Source organism: Haemaphysalis longicornis, unplaced genomic scaffold, assembly GCF_048455015.1.
Source record: "Haemaphysalis longicornis isolate Haplotype H1 unplaced genomic scaffold, Haemaphysalis longicornis Haplotype H1 scaffold_7, whole genome shotgun sequence".
Lineage (NCBI taxonomy): Eukaryota > Metazoa > Arthropoda > Arachnida > Ixodida > Ixodidae > Haemaphysalis > Haemaphysalis longicornis.
Window position 1 is genome coordinate 140,773,316 of NW_027526422.1, and position 14,556 is coordinate 140,787,871.

At 47.6% G+C, this 14,556-nt stretch overlaps 1 protein-coding gene across 1 annotated transcript; it reads right to left on the minus strand.

Annotated features, from left to right (window-relative positions):
• Positions 1–4,358: 4,358 nt before the first annotated feature.
• On the minus strand, positions 4,359–14,381 carry LOC144147080 (prostamide/prostaglandin F synthase-like). The gene is made up of 6 exons (XM_077679123.1): positions 14,121–14,381; positions 11,260–11,464; positions 10,443–10,494; positions 8,015–8,078; positions 7,313–7,391; positions 4,359–4,888 (listed from the first exon to the last, which is right to left on the minus strand). The coding sequence occupies exons 1-6, from the start codon at positions 14,274–14,276 to the stop codon at positions 4,794–4,796; spliced, it is 651 nt and encodes a 216-aa protein (XP_077535249.1). The 5' UTR covers positions 14,277–14,381; the 3' UTR covers positions 4,359–4,793.
• Positions 14,382–14,556: the final 175 nt, after the last annotated feature.

A 14,556-nucleotide genomic window follows, 5' to 3' on the forward strand; every position in this document is an offset into this window, starting at 1 on the left:
ACATGCCCTATTGCCAGCCTTTCTCACCACTCCTTTTTAGTTGTAGGCAGGGAAGTTGCGAAGATGCCAGTGTGTGTGAGTGGGGGCATTGCTTTCACTTTGTTGTTACTGCTGGCATGTTGCAATCACATTAAACTTGCGGTGCAATGGCAGTTCTGGGAGCAGTGTCATTCTGTTTCCAAGTCAGTGCAGGACAAGCACTTCCAGTGCGATGAAAATTGAAATAAGCATTGCGACAGCTCCTCTCTGCACCCGCAGTGGCCTGAAAGGTACTAAAGCACTCTTATTAATAAAAATATAGAATAGACCTCATCTAAGGGAGCATTTTTCCACCAACTGAAGTTCCAGAAATTAAAAAAAAAAAATAGACGGCAGAACTACTGCGGCTCAAACTCAGGACATCAGCGTTAGAATGCCGCAATGCTACCTGCAAGGCAACAGAAGCCTAACGGCAAGCTTGCTGTAACAGTTGATCGAGAAGATGGCCATAGCATTCAAAGCTAAGCACCAGACAGTGCTAGATGCAACAGGAGGTGCCTGGACTGCAAATGGAGACTGAATGTCGTCCGGGAGCACCATTAGCTTAGGTAGTGAGAGAGAGAGAGAGAGAGAGAGAAAACATTTTAACGAGCACAATAGTGGGAATGGAACTTTAGGCCACTGGTACTAGAGAAAAAGTAAAATTTTAGCTCGGTTTCAAATAAGAGCAAGGAAATGGGAATGTTACATACCGTATTTACTCGAATCTATGCCGGCGTCGACTCTAGGCCGACCCATGAAATTCAGGTCAGAAAATAAAAAAAACTCATCTGGAAAGTAAGCCTAATGAAAAAAGAAACTGGGCCGAGACTAGAACATGCACTTATTTTTGCGTTGCTTGTCGTAGCATGTTCAATGCTCACTCACAGGCTGAACCCGAACCGCTTCATAAAGCAACTGACCCATCCTCTGCTGGCCTTGAACTAAGCTCGCACGACGCCTCAAATGTTTGCGATCTCCCTCGCCTTCGCCTGTGTTATCTCCGTCGTCACAGGCATTCCACCCCCTCTTGGCTGCTGGGTAAAGTCAGCCACTTTCTTCTCCACCTCATGGTGTAGACCCTTCTTGCGTCCTGTGAAGGCTATTTGCCTGGCGGCACAGTTGAAAAGTTCGTTCCGCTGCTTCCACCATCGGCGCTCGTTCTTCTCATTGACTCCGAAGTCGTGCTGTGCTTGGAGGTTCGAAGTTCTCTCAGCTTCCAAGACTACCTTCCGCTTTAAAAAGCCGCGATGGAGCGGCACCGCTTCGCAGGCACCATTGTGCTGCGAACACGGGCACTTCTCGAGGTCACGCGACGACGTACGCAAGCAAGCACAGAACGTAGACAGCTGGGTTCACAACATATGGTTCACAAGTTTCAAACAGGCAGAATGGAGCTTGAAAGCCATAGAGTTCTGAAGACCCATTGAAAACCTGCCAGCTGCAAGCCTCTGGCTGAGAGATGGCGTTGAGTGCTTAGCGGCGGCAGGAAAGCCGCATCCTCCAATCGAAGCAATCCCCCGACTTTCATAAACGACTTCTAAAGAAAAAGTATCAGCCTAGATTCGAGGAAGTACGGTAAGTGCTGCCTTTACTTAGAGAAAAAAATTGCAAACTTCAGCATGCCTTTATATTTGTGCTTTCCGTCGGAAGGTTGCCAGAAATGCGCCATCATCACCACCACCAGACTTACTCTGTCCACTGCATGAAGGCCCCTTCCATAGACTTCCAACTCCTCTTGGTTAACTCATACGTACGCCTTTAGACGTACGAGCTAGGGTGCGGGTGACAGGCAACCCTTGTCACCAACATAGGTGCGAACTTTACTTTTCTGCGGCTAGCCCCTAGTTTGTGCAGCTTAGCAATCTCATAGACCTGAAAAATAACCTCGAAAAAGAAGGGAGCATCCAGTCAGCCATCATATTTTCTCCTCCACTTGCTTCCAGTTACTATCTGCCAGCTGCTGGTACTCTTACAACTTGTATGCGACACAAAATTCCCATGCAGAGTTACCCAAGATCATCATCAGCAGCAGCAGCCTAGATAGGCTAATGATGATGAAGTAAGCTGATAATGATGATCTTGGGTTTGCAGAATTATAAGATGACAATTTGCAGCTTAATGTTGCATTTTATCTCTGTTACGGGTCCTGCTGTTACAAATGGCTTCTTCCTGGCTTTCGTGGCTGCTAACAGGGCAGCATCTTGTTGGTAGATAAATATTTGCAGCAAGTTAACGTCGGCCAACAAAACGGGAAGTTTCTTCAAGTATTATGCGAGCACTAGGTTTTCGTAACTGCTTTGTTATTGCGATTATATTCACTGCAGGCAGGCTTCTACTGTTGTCAGTGCTTAGACGTCAGTTCAATAGGTGACCAGTAAAAAGTGCAAAGACTCATGGGTGCATTGTCTGCTCCCGCGGAGTCCCGCCACTTCTGGTTCGAAAGCTCTCCTGGCCTCCCGTAGGCCGGCGGCTTTCACGCAAGCGTGTGCTTGTTGTTTATCTTTTTCCAGCGAAAAAAAAAAAAACGCTCATGCATCGCGCATTCAATGAATAACAACCATGAATCCTGCTAGGGGCTCCTTTGAAAGGTAAGCACTCTGTGACGAATAAACAACACGCACACGTGCGCGTAAAAGCCGTCGCCGTACGGGAGGCCAGGCGAGATATCTAACCGGAAGTGGCAAGAGCAGACGATGCACCCATGAGCCTCTGCGCTTTTTATCGGTCACCTATAAGAGAACTGCAGAGGCATCCGCCTGCGCATGTAAAAACCTACTCTGCACCGGGAAAAGAGAACAGGCGAATGACATTTAAGCAGGATCATGCGCTATATACAGCCCCGACGCGAAACCACTCCTCTGCAGAAGAATGGTAGTAGCAGGTGTTGAAACTTGATGCATCCACCAGCGAAGTTCGCAATCAACGTGAAGTGAAGTGTGAAATGGGAGGTGGGTTGTTCAACATATTTCCCCCGGTGGGAAAAGTGTAGCGACAAGAAAAATGTGTATGTGCCCGTCCTAGCACTGTGCATGGTGCCACCCCAAAAGTAAAAAAAGCAGTTGACCTTTCGTCGAGAGTGCAGAGAAAATGCATAATATGTGGAACAAGCGAGCCACTGGGTTTTGAAAAAGTGCACCAACCACCAAAAGGACTGCGCGTTCACAAAGCTATGAACTTGCCGATTGTGTATTCGAAGACCTGTCAAAGTGGCAGCCCATATGACAATGGCAAGTTCCATCTGCTGCTATCGTAGCGCTTAAGCAGGTAACTGTTTCTTTCCAACAGATAGCATGGCAGCTGCCTTGAGTTGCCTTTTCTATTTCCGGTTCAGTCTGCCAAAGCCAGTCTGCTCACCACCTACCACCAGGATGGCACAATAATTCCCCTCCTGTACCATTTAAAAGCCTATCAAACATCAGCTTAAAACCACTGCAGATGCGGCGCTGTAGTTACGGTGTAAGTGAGAACTGTGCATCTTGGAGTGGAATTCCAGCACCAGCAACACCTGTCAAGCTAAAACATCTGTCGTGCTTTAGCACATGTGCAAAACCTGGTTTTGGCCGGATTCTACTAAGGGCCTTTCGATTGTAAAATAGTACATGCTGCTTCGATGTTTCTTGCATGCCCTACTGAACCAGACTGCCATGGTTTTAAGTGCGAATGCACTTCTTAAGCGAGCCTGAAGCGTCCGCCGCCATCCGCATAGCAACAGCTGCGGGTGCGCGCGCTCCTCGTCTTCCTTGGCAACGGGGGGAGATGGGCGCGCGCTGCCTGGCCGCTGACATGGCACATACCCACGTGGGGGATTGGCCAGGAATCGGGCGTGAGAAGGGCTAATGCACCCGCTTAAAGGAGTACTGACACGAAATTTCAAAGCTGAGATCCGCTCTAGCAATCAAGTACAACGACAACACAAATAGGTGTCTGTGAATAAATGCATCTTTCTTTCTTTGTAGTTGTGTGTGTGTGTGTGTGTGTGTGATCTCTCTTTCGCGAACATTACCGAACCGCGCAAATTCAACTCGTGCATTCGCACTTTCACATTCTTCCCCTCGGGGAAATGCGGGGAATTTTTTTACGTGCACAGATCAGAAGGCATTCATAGATGCGCATTGCCACTTATTTGAACATTCCAAAGGCTTGGACACTCACAGCATTATACTGAGTGATCAAAGGGTACGTACCGGTCACTCAATGGTAATCCCTTTCCCAGAATACCAAGAAGGCAGCGTGTATGACCATGCCACATGTGGCATATTACCCTAACCAGGCCACGCAAGCACCTGGCACAAATGCGTGTTCTCTTATGAAGCACAGTAAAGAGCCGAAACGAGCAGTGTTTGTTCGTCTTTTAATGTCGCAATAACTCCAAAAAAACCTTCGCTGTAAAATTGACGCACACATTTCTGCAACCCACACTGAGTTTGAGTAAGCCCTCGGAAACACAAAACCAAAACCCACCAGCACCGTGGAAACCCTCGACACCGCTTTAGAGCAAGCAACTGACCTCCTCCCAAATACCACTGCGCACAAAAAGTGCTCAACCCCAAAGCTAACACATGCTTGTCATGGACAAGAGGTGTTTAAAATAAAAGAGCGCGTAGAAGTTTTCACAATCGGGTCTACTTTGTTCGCAAGTGAAATGCAGGGCTTTTGCGCATGCAGTCATCCTGCACTACAGCAAACCAAGCCACCGCCACCCCAGCATCTTCGCTGTCTCAAGGCCCTTGGAGCCAGCCCCTGGTTAATCCGGCCTGACCGGCAGAGAGTGGTCAGCGGGAGATGCCCAGAGCCTGGAGTATGGCGCTGTTGCCAACGTAGTCCTCGGGGGAACCCTGCTTGTAGTTGAGAAGCACCTTCTCACCACCTGAAAAAGGGGAGGGGGCGTCGCGACTGCACTTTAAAGGGGCCATGGAGATGAAATGATGCAGCTTTGCTCAGTTCGAGAGAACAAGCCCTCAACTCCGTTCCAGCCACGAAGGACGTGTTTTTGAACAAAAAAAATGGTGCAGCTTGCACTACTGCTGCAACAAGGCTGGAAAACCAGCAGAGCTGTGGGTTGACCTAGTTTCTTCCAGTTTTGCTAAGTTTTGCTAGGCTTCATTGCAATACTCTGGGTTGGATCGTAGCCGTCTCAGATGTTCTCGAGCAGCAACACAACGGCGTGTGCGCTGCACTTCTTCCTCGGGACTTGCATGCTTCTTCGGCCAAACCATGTTTTGTGGAGTGTAAACGATGTGCTCGGCGAGGAGTCACGATGTGCTGTGTGTCTGATCGCTCTTTTCAAGCGGAGGTGTGTTAACAGGGGTACAGGGTAAAGATTAAGGGTATGTGCTACCGAACGTGATCGTGCTGTTTAGTTGTGCAGTGATGTCGCAGCGAGCTGAGGCTTGGCTCCATCTAAGCAGATGCGTGAAGGTCATGCCGGGCACCTCTCACCAGAGGAGGTTTTTTTTTTATATTTTTTTTGCTAACGCCACTGGACCAGCTCAAGCTTAAACAGCTCCACTGTTAAAAATGCGAGAAATATTGAAAACTTCAATTTTCGCGCTGCCGTGACATATCATGGGCAGCCGTGACACAATAGAGGTCACAGCACTGAAAGCATAGTTATCAGCGTGTCGGCATTCAAGTGCTGCAATCAAACAGAACTACAATCGCCCAGTCGTGTTTCTTGGCGGTGGCTTTGGTCAGGGGCCGCCAATCACGCAAACAAGGCCCTCAGACGTCACAGAAAAATCGCCGAAAAGTGAATGGGGTGCCCCACTGCTTTGTCCGTTTCCTTTAATAAGTACACTGTTTTAAGTTTGCGATGAAATTGGTACCATTGTTATTGGGACAAAGCAGCTTCTTCATGGCCCCTGAACTGCACGCAAGTTAATATTCAATCTCGTAGCCCATTCACATCCCTCTCCCTGTTACTGGCTGGGTCTTGAGATTGAGCCCGCCAGGTGCACTTTTTTGACCAGCAACACAGCAGTGGCAACATTGTCAATCGGTAGTCTGCACGTGTTATCTGCTATGGTACAAATGCCTGCACTAACATTTACAAACAGGCCAGAGGAGCCCCAGCTACAATAAAGATGAGCGTATAATGGCTGCACTTCGTGGAACAGCCACCGTAACATGAGGAAAGTACTACTACCCCTTGTTTGGGACACACTAGAAGTTTTGTAGAAAGGTCACAAGTGGCTTCTACGGGGCAACTTGCAGAAGTTGAGAACGTTACTTTTTTTTCTCAAGTTTTTAACATTGCAGTGATTTTGTAGCCACCTGAACAAACTAGTGTGACATCATCTGAGGCAGACATTCAGACAGGCTACCAAATGACAGCAACGTCTTCCAATGATTGTGGAGGTGACACCTTCGTGTTTTCTGCCATGACATATGAGCACTTTTGCTTAATAGGGTTAATCATAACAAAAGAACTAAATGAAAAATTTTAGAATGTTTGTAAACCAATAATCATGGCTCCTTCTCTACCTGTGAGAGTGACATTTATGTTTCACTTGAGTAATACAGGCACTCCCAGTTAAAGAACTTAATAAAAATTTTCTAATATTCCTCTGTGCAAAAGCTACAGGCCCAGTTTTTCCTCTCAACTCCCGAATGTACCAATATACACACAAAAAAATCAAATCCCCTCCATCCAATGACAACGATGGTTGAAACGCAAAGCTTTCTTGCGTGCAAAAATCAAACAGCAAAGTGCCAAAGTCAAAGCATCAACAACCAAAGTGCAAACTGTCTGTGAGTCAAAGACCAAAGTCCAACACCAAACCAATCCCTCGTGAGAAAGGTGAGCGCCCCCCTCCACCACCACCCATTGCCATCCACTTCAACTCTGCCACTGTCCAAAGCCAATTCCCGCACAACAAACCCAAAGAAAATGCTGAGCGACTGGAATGCGATGAAGGCGCAATCGGATACGTGCCGGCTTTATAAGGCGGGGGACCCAGGTTCGATTCCGACCAAGGGAAGTGTTTTTTCTAATTTCATTATTGTCATCAATTGCCCTCCCTCTGTGTAAAGCTGGCGTTCCTGCAGCGGGTTTTGGTTACAACACCGATATCAGTGAAACAAAGAAAGCTTCGCATAAAAAAAAAACGGCGATTGAGTTGACAGCATGGTGGTTGCAAACTTGGCTGCAAGGCTGCCGTGAAGTCGAACTGCGCTGTGAGGTGCACTGCCCACCACCGCGACGGCAGCTCGCGCAACAACCGAAACCCCGAGGGAAGTCAGGGGGACCTTCCCTTAGTGGCCCGGTCTGGCTGACCGGGGGCATGCGTACCTTTCTCCACAATGACCGTGCCGCCCATCAAGAATCCATCCCCCGTGGTCATGTCGCCGCCCACCTTCTCTGCCTTGGCCTGCAAACAGGGGCAGCGATGTCAGGCTGGGTGCATGCTGTCTGGTGCGGACGTTTGAATAGGCGAGAGGCACAACATGGCTCCAGGCAAGCTGGCCTAAGAGCAGGCTTTTGTGCACAAGAAATTAGAAACATCCACAGTGCTAACGATCACCAACACTTTAAAAAAAAAGACGCATTTACCTCGGCAGAAATTTGCAACCTCCCAGCCCACACAGTCTGTTAGATAACTAGCCCCTGTTATTTCACTGCCCAGCACAGTTGTGAGCACTCTGTGGGTAGTCAGGGTAGTCAAGGACAGCCCTCACAATAAAAATTCTGTGGGTAAAAAAAACACGAATCCGCTCTGGAGCTCTAAAATTACAAGTCAAAAAGACCAAGTGTACACCCGCCGCGGTGGCTCAGTGGCTAAGGCGTTGCGCTTCTGAGCACGAGGTCGCGGGTTCGATTCTCGGCCGCCGTGGCCGCTTTTCTGATGTCGGCGAAAAGCAAAAATGGCCGTGTGTATGAGATTTCGGTGCGCGAATTCATCCGCGGTCCTCCACTACAGCGCGCCTCATCGCTTGCGTTGCGTTGTTGCTTTAAACCCTGCAATCAATCAAATCAATCAAAGACCAAGCGTACCTCAGCAGCCTTGGCTCTCGCCGGCGCAGTCAGGATGGCCGGGATGATGGTCAGCCAGTTGAACCTGCACGAGACACGTGAGAGCCGCTTGAAATTCGAGGTAATACAGCACCATTCGCACCAACTTCATGACATGGTCGTGTGCTACGTCCTGGTTGAACTGCGGCACCATTTACCAACTTGCTTTCTTGGGCGAGCTGCGAACATGAAAACTTCAACCTGTCTGTCCATCTCTCAGCCAAAAAGGGCAGTACCCTCATTTGTCGGGCATGCGCAGGGCAGTTTACGCTCTGAAGGAAAGAATTTCTGCCAGCGGGAAGTAGCAACAATTCTTGCGCCCCTGGCCGTCTCTGCTCGCTGCTGTATGAGTAGTGTTTGAGGGCAGTGCTGTTGGCGCAGGCGTGGAGGAAGCAGGACCGTCAGCGAAACGCTGTGAGAAACCCCGGTTAAATGATACGAAATTATAGCGTTGAAGCCCCCCATTTCTGCGCTAACCTCGAAACTCGCAATGTGAAACAACGGCAAATTCTAACCCCTCTTGGTCTTGTGTCGATGCAGTTCCCTGTCGGTGTGACCTGGTAATCTCACACCCTCCATCCTTCCCATCACCTGCTGTTTTTGATCTTTTGTTTGTCTGCATATGTCGATTCAACCTTTCACGGTGGCACACCCCTCTTTCAAAGGAAGTGAACATAATCTTATGGAGGGGGATCAATCTGCTCCCTGTGATAAGCGTCTTTGGACTGTCTCCTTCAACTGTTCGTGCTTTTCATCTGTCATTGCCACCGGCCTCAAGCCAACAACCACACCACTTGGCTAAATCAGCTCTAGTCTTTCTCTTCCCCCTTCCTCCCTCTCTCGCTCCCTCCCTCCCCCTTTCTCTCATCCATTGAAACAACGTGTATATGTTGCAATCTAGTTTGTGCTTCCTTTTCTTTTCAACTCAAATGCCAAAGAAGCGTCCATCCGTTTTGGTTCAAGTCAGTTCATAGTTTGCTTCTGCTTCACTCACTGTACACGCTGAGTTCAGACATAAAATTAGAGTAAAAGTAAACACTAAGAACCCAAACATAAAATCAGGACTGCATGTGACGGGCCTTTTCTTAAGTATCTACCATGTGTGCAAAGTGATGGAGTGTGAATAGTATTCGGATGCTTCGTGGATCGTACGTGTTTGCAATTAAATTTGACTTCCAGTCCCAAGTGTGACATTCGCACAGCTCTAGTGCAAAGCATGCTGACCAAAGTGGCACCCAGTAAGCAGTGCTCCTCTTTCATGATGAAGAGAAAGCCTGTGGTAACATCCCCAGTGCGCACAGCAATTCAGTTGGCTTCTCTGCACAAAGCTGAACAAAAAAGTCGCGTTCAGAAAGAAAAGAATTTATTCCCACCAGTGGGCCTGGAAAATTTAGGCACAAAAGCAAACTGGCACGAGAATTTATTATGTGCTAGTTCGTTTATTCAAGGCACCCCATCAAACTTGCAACTTCAGAAGGGGACCCCAAACCATTTTTCATTGAGAAACAATGATCAACTTGCACGCCCTTCCATTCTGCTGCCGCCTTTAAGCGATCAAACTCTGAACACCATACAGCCTCACCAGTGCGTGCCGAATGTGCAGCACTTCCCAAATGAGCGTAATGGCTGCATCACAGCAAGGTATCATTCAACACTTGCGTGCAAGGCTTGCTTCCAAGTTTGGCAATTCACGTGTGCCGAGTCACATCCTGCACATTTTCTACGATCTGCCTCTGCGAATGAAAGAGCTGTTTTTCCAGAATGTACGACCCTTCTGCCAAGGGTAATCATAACTTGATTCCCAATTTGCCTTATTTCTTTTCTCCTTGTAACTTGTTACTGACACGTTGCTATCACGAGTGTTTTGCTGTTCCTGTGAGAAGGAGCAGATGATTTCGTTTCCATGATTTTATTCAGGATGTCGATCGTATCAAGTGCAGTTCCAGTGCGACGCAAAGGGAACAGTTGCTCAAAACCATCATCATTACCAGCGTCGTCGATTATCTTGAGCCTCCCACCTTCAAATTACTTCTGAAGCCTCTGCCTTAAACTGTGCCTTATGAAGTTACAGGGAACAGTTGGCATGTAAGGCAGTTCAGCTATGCCACATTGAAGGGAGACTCACGCAAGTCAGCTAACTATGACTTAAAATGAAGCAGCATATGTGATAGTTTGCATAGATGATACATTATTTTTGCTTACGGGTATGCACCACCAAGAAAAAAAAATCGAAAAGAATAGAAGCATTTCTTTGCACCTACAATGGGCTGCAACCACAGACGTTCTAGTTTGAGACCCCGGGTAATTAGTTGGCAGTTCCCAGTACCTATTCTGTTCCCTTTACACTAAAACTTCCGTTGAAATAAGAAAGAAGAAACCGCCAGCATACGGCCACGCAAGACATACATACCGCTTGTAGTCGAGGGCCTTGTAGGCGTTCCTCTCTTCGTCAACAAAGAGCTCTGAAAGAGATGTCGGCAAAGCGTGAATCTCGGGCAAAAGTGCATATGCAAAAGCGTCAGCCAGACATCCGCAAACAAAAACAAAAGACATCGTAAGAACCCCCGAGTGGTAATTGTAAGGACCACAAGTGACTAACTGGTGTCAATGTGAAACCAGGCGTAAAACGATCGAGTCGTTTCTATTCACAGCACACACATCTGACAACCCTAAGAAGCTCTGCCAGAGAAAATCCACAGGCAGGCTCCTACAGCATGGGTAGAGCCATGCGCTTTAGGAGTGCACATAATGTGCACCCAAGTTTTCAAAGGTATCGAAGCTAATGCAATTTTAAGGGTGTGGGCACTACACCTGGCCTATGAGGTGCGCTGTGGTGGAGGGCTCCGGATTAATTATGACCACCTGGGGATCTTTAACGTGCGCCGAAATCTCGTACACACGGGCATTTTTGCTTTTCGCCTCCATCAGAAAAGCGGCCGCGGCGGCCGGGAATCGAACCCGCGACCTCGTGCTCAGCAGCACAACGCCTTAGCCACTGAGCCACCGCGGCGGGTCAGCCTCACATTTTAGGAGCGAGCGATTTGAAGTTGCTGTGCAGACTAAAGAGAAACGTTTTGCGTTTAACTAAAGGAATGGCACAACATATGTCCCGGGCAGTGGTGCAGAACTGCTCTGAACGGTACAACAAGGAAATGGGCCCTACTGATGAGCTTGTCAGCAATGTGAATGATGGAGTTACGGAGAAAGGGCAAGACAGGTGAACTCACCGCCCTTGAAGTACTCGCCCTTGCGGAAGTCGTCCAGGCCCGTGTGCTCGTGGCCGATGCCGACGACGCGCACGCCGGCCTCGTCCAGCTGCGGCTTGATGCGGCTGAGACGCACCGCGTCCAGCCGACAGAAAGGGCACGCCCAGCGGCGGAAGAACATCACCACGCACGTCTGGTCGCGCCACAGCGACTCCAGCGGCACATTCTGCAGGCGCAGCCAAAGAGGGCGAGGTTAATGGAGGTTTAGTGAAATAATTTGTCCATCCTTCGTCGAAATGTGCACTGTTCCCTCCTTTGTACCCCACCACCAACTAGCCCAACACGGTACCTTTTTAGTGAAATAAAGCACTGCTGACAAAATGTGGAGGAAAGAAAAAAGCAACAGAAGTTCTCGCGAACAGAAGGCAAATTCCTGCTGGCACAATATTCTTGCCATAGATGACAGGATTCCCGTGTAAAGTGTGCGAAAGTATTCTCATCAAAATGGTATACGACTCTTGTCTCAAGTCTCCAAAATATTTTTTTCACCTCTGATATTATACTCAAGGGTACCACCATATGATGTGTACCACTGTGCAAGTTTGCATATCATTTGTACTTCAGATTTGCAGCCTTTACGGCTGCAAATTTAATGCCACACAATGCACACAGCAATGAAAAGCCTTTTCCACAGTGGTGCACCCAGCTGCATAAGAGGGTGTCAGATTTAAAGGGACCCTGCAACACTTTTCCCAACTTCCTTCAAAATCCGAAATGCTTTAAAAGTGTACTCGCCAAGTGCGCCCACTACTTCGATTAGGTGGTTGCAAGTTACCCCAGCCAAACATCACTGCTCAATGATTGTAGAAACTTGCACGAAAGCTTGGCCTGGACATTGTTTGTGCGCTTCAGTGATATGCCATTCAACAGCGTAACATCGCTACTGGCCAAGTTTCTTTCAGTTGCAGCAATAAATGCATTCAATAGCCACTTGAAAGAAGACAGTGACAAAAGCCACGTAGAAGCTGGAGGACATATTTGTAGCGACGAGTGAATCGCGTACATAGTGCCACCCTGTGCTGGTGATATAACTGTGCTTCCTTGCAGGCACAAAGGAAAGAGTGAAAGCGTTTATAGTCAGAGTTGCCGGGTCTCTATAGCCATCCTCTCTACTTTTCGTGAAAAAGATGTGTTAAAAATTTCTCGTACAAAAATTGATTGATTTGATTGTGGGGTTTAACGCGCCGACGCAACGCAGGCGATGAGGCGCGCCGTAGTGGAGGGCTCCGGATTAATTTTGACCACCTGGGGATCTTTATCGTGCGCCGAAATCTCGTACACACGGGCGTTTTTGCTTTTCGCCTCCATCAGAAAAGCGGCTGCCGCGGCCGGGAATCGAACCCGCGACCTCGTGCTCAGCAGCGCAACGCCTTAGCCACTGAGCCACCGCGGCGGGTTCGTACAAAAATAAATAAAGAAACTGTGCATTTTCTTGACAATGTCAAGAGCACGCAAGCCCTGCAGATATGTTTCCCAAGAGGCGTACGCATATCGAAGCTCACATGAAAAAAGGATGCATGCAGGATCTGAACAATTCTCATCATGCAAAATTCAAAGAAGCCACTATGTGCCTGCAGGCATATAAACCTACCTTGGGTTGCAACACTTTTACAAACACTTCTAAAAATTGATTCAATCCAAAATGCTGACACGTTTTGAGCTCCAAGTTCGTCCTTAGTTTGCGTTTCATAGTCAATTTCAAATATGTCAAAACTGGCGACAACAATGACCGGTTTATTTTAAAACTGTATAGCCTTTGCTGTCGGGTCCGTTGCGGGCTTTTGCAGAAGATACATATTATTCAACAGCGACACCCTACATCAGTGCCATAACAAAATTAATGCTTTGCATTTCTGTGAACTAGCCAAACCTTTTTCTGTTATACACATGGAGGCCACCACTGTTTTCTGTTGTGTCCGTGGAGGCCAGCACTATCGGTGAAAGTTATTTTTATTCATATAAAACGGTGAGTGCAGTTGTCATTCTTGGTGTTAAGTGAAATAGACGATAAAGTGCTTTTGGAAAGTTCGAGCTCAAACGTGTGAATAGTTTGAACAGGATCAAATCTTACTGTTCATTAAAGCGTTGCAGCACTGGTGTATGTGCATTAACCGAAGCTTATATGTCTCACAACATATGGCACCATGACAATTATATCTCTTCTCTTAGTTTGCACTACACTGTTGCATTGCAGCATGTCCATGTGCTGATCATTTATGGGCTTTCCAGCTGATAGCCTGTTTTTTTACAATTTAATAAATTGTGTTTTTAAGTGGTCTAAATTACTGCAATACATATATCTATATATATATTTGCCGAATCTTTATTTCAATGGTCCATGTTTTTACATGAATATTGTCATTAATTACATATCTAATTAACGACTGAAGGTCTAAACCACCCACTTGGAGGAAGTAAAAATAAAAATATTCGCGTAACCGTACTAGATACATATTGTACGTGTACGAGTGGCACTAAACGTGTTAAAAAATCCGCAGAATTTTCCTACACTGGAATTTTTTTCTTTTCTGCATACCCACACGATAAAGCCACACGTACGGAGAGCATCAAGAAAGCACAAATCATTGCAGTCGAAGAATTATATGCATGTTTCGACCCGATGCAATGCGACCAGTTCCTTATCGTGTCACCCACAGCAATGGGGCGTTCTACTGCGCACGGAAGGGCGTCCATGGCCATGTACGCACAGCGCCGTGGCCGGCGTGGCGAGGTAGCACTGGTAGCACGCATCATTTCCTTTAGCGGGCCGCTCAAGCCGCGTGCAAGCGAGCCAGCCGACCGGCACAGCCGAGGAACGTTACCTTGCCGGTGCTGACATCCTTGACAGTGAACTTGCCGATGAGCTGAGCGGCGTTCATCTCGTCGTCGTCGCCGTTGGCGGAGACCCTCGGCAAGTCGGCGAACACGACCAGGCCGCGATAGATGAACGGGAAAGACAACCTTATCGCGAATGCCATTCCCTCCCTCTCTCTCCCCTTCGATAATTAATGCGCCCGATGGAGCGAATCTCGCTCCGGCAAGGGCGGCTTGACCGTAAACAAGGAAGTCGCGAGACGCACTCGCCGCTCGCGTGCCTTTCTTGTTTTTCATTTCAAGCGCGTGTTCTGGTTTCGGTTTAACTGGTTTAAACAAATAAAAATTCTTTTGTGTTGTAAACTCCAACTTCATTAAAAAATAAACTAAATTTAAGATATTATTCTACTTTTTTATGCATGCAAGACTTAACAAAACTAAACT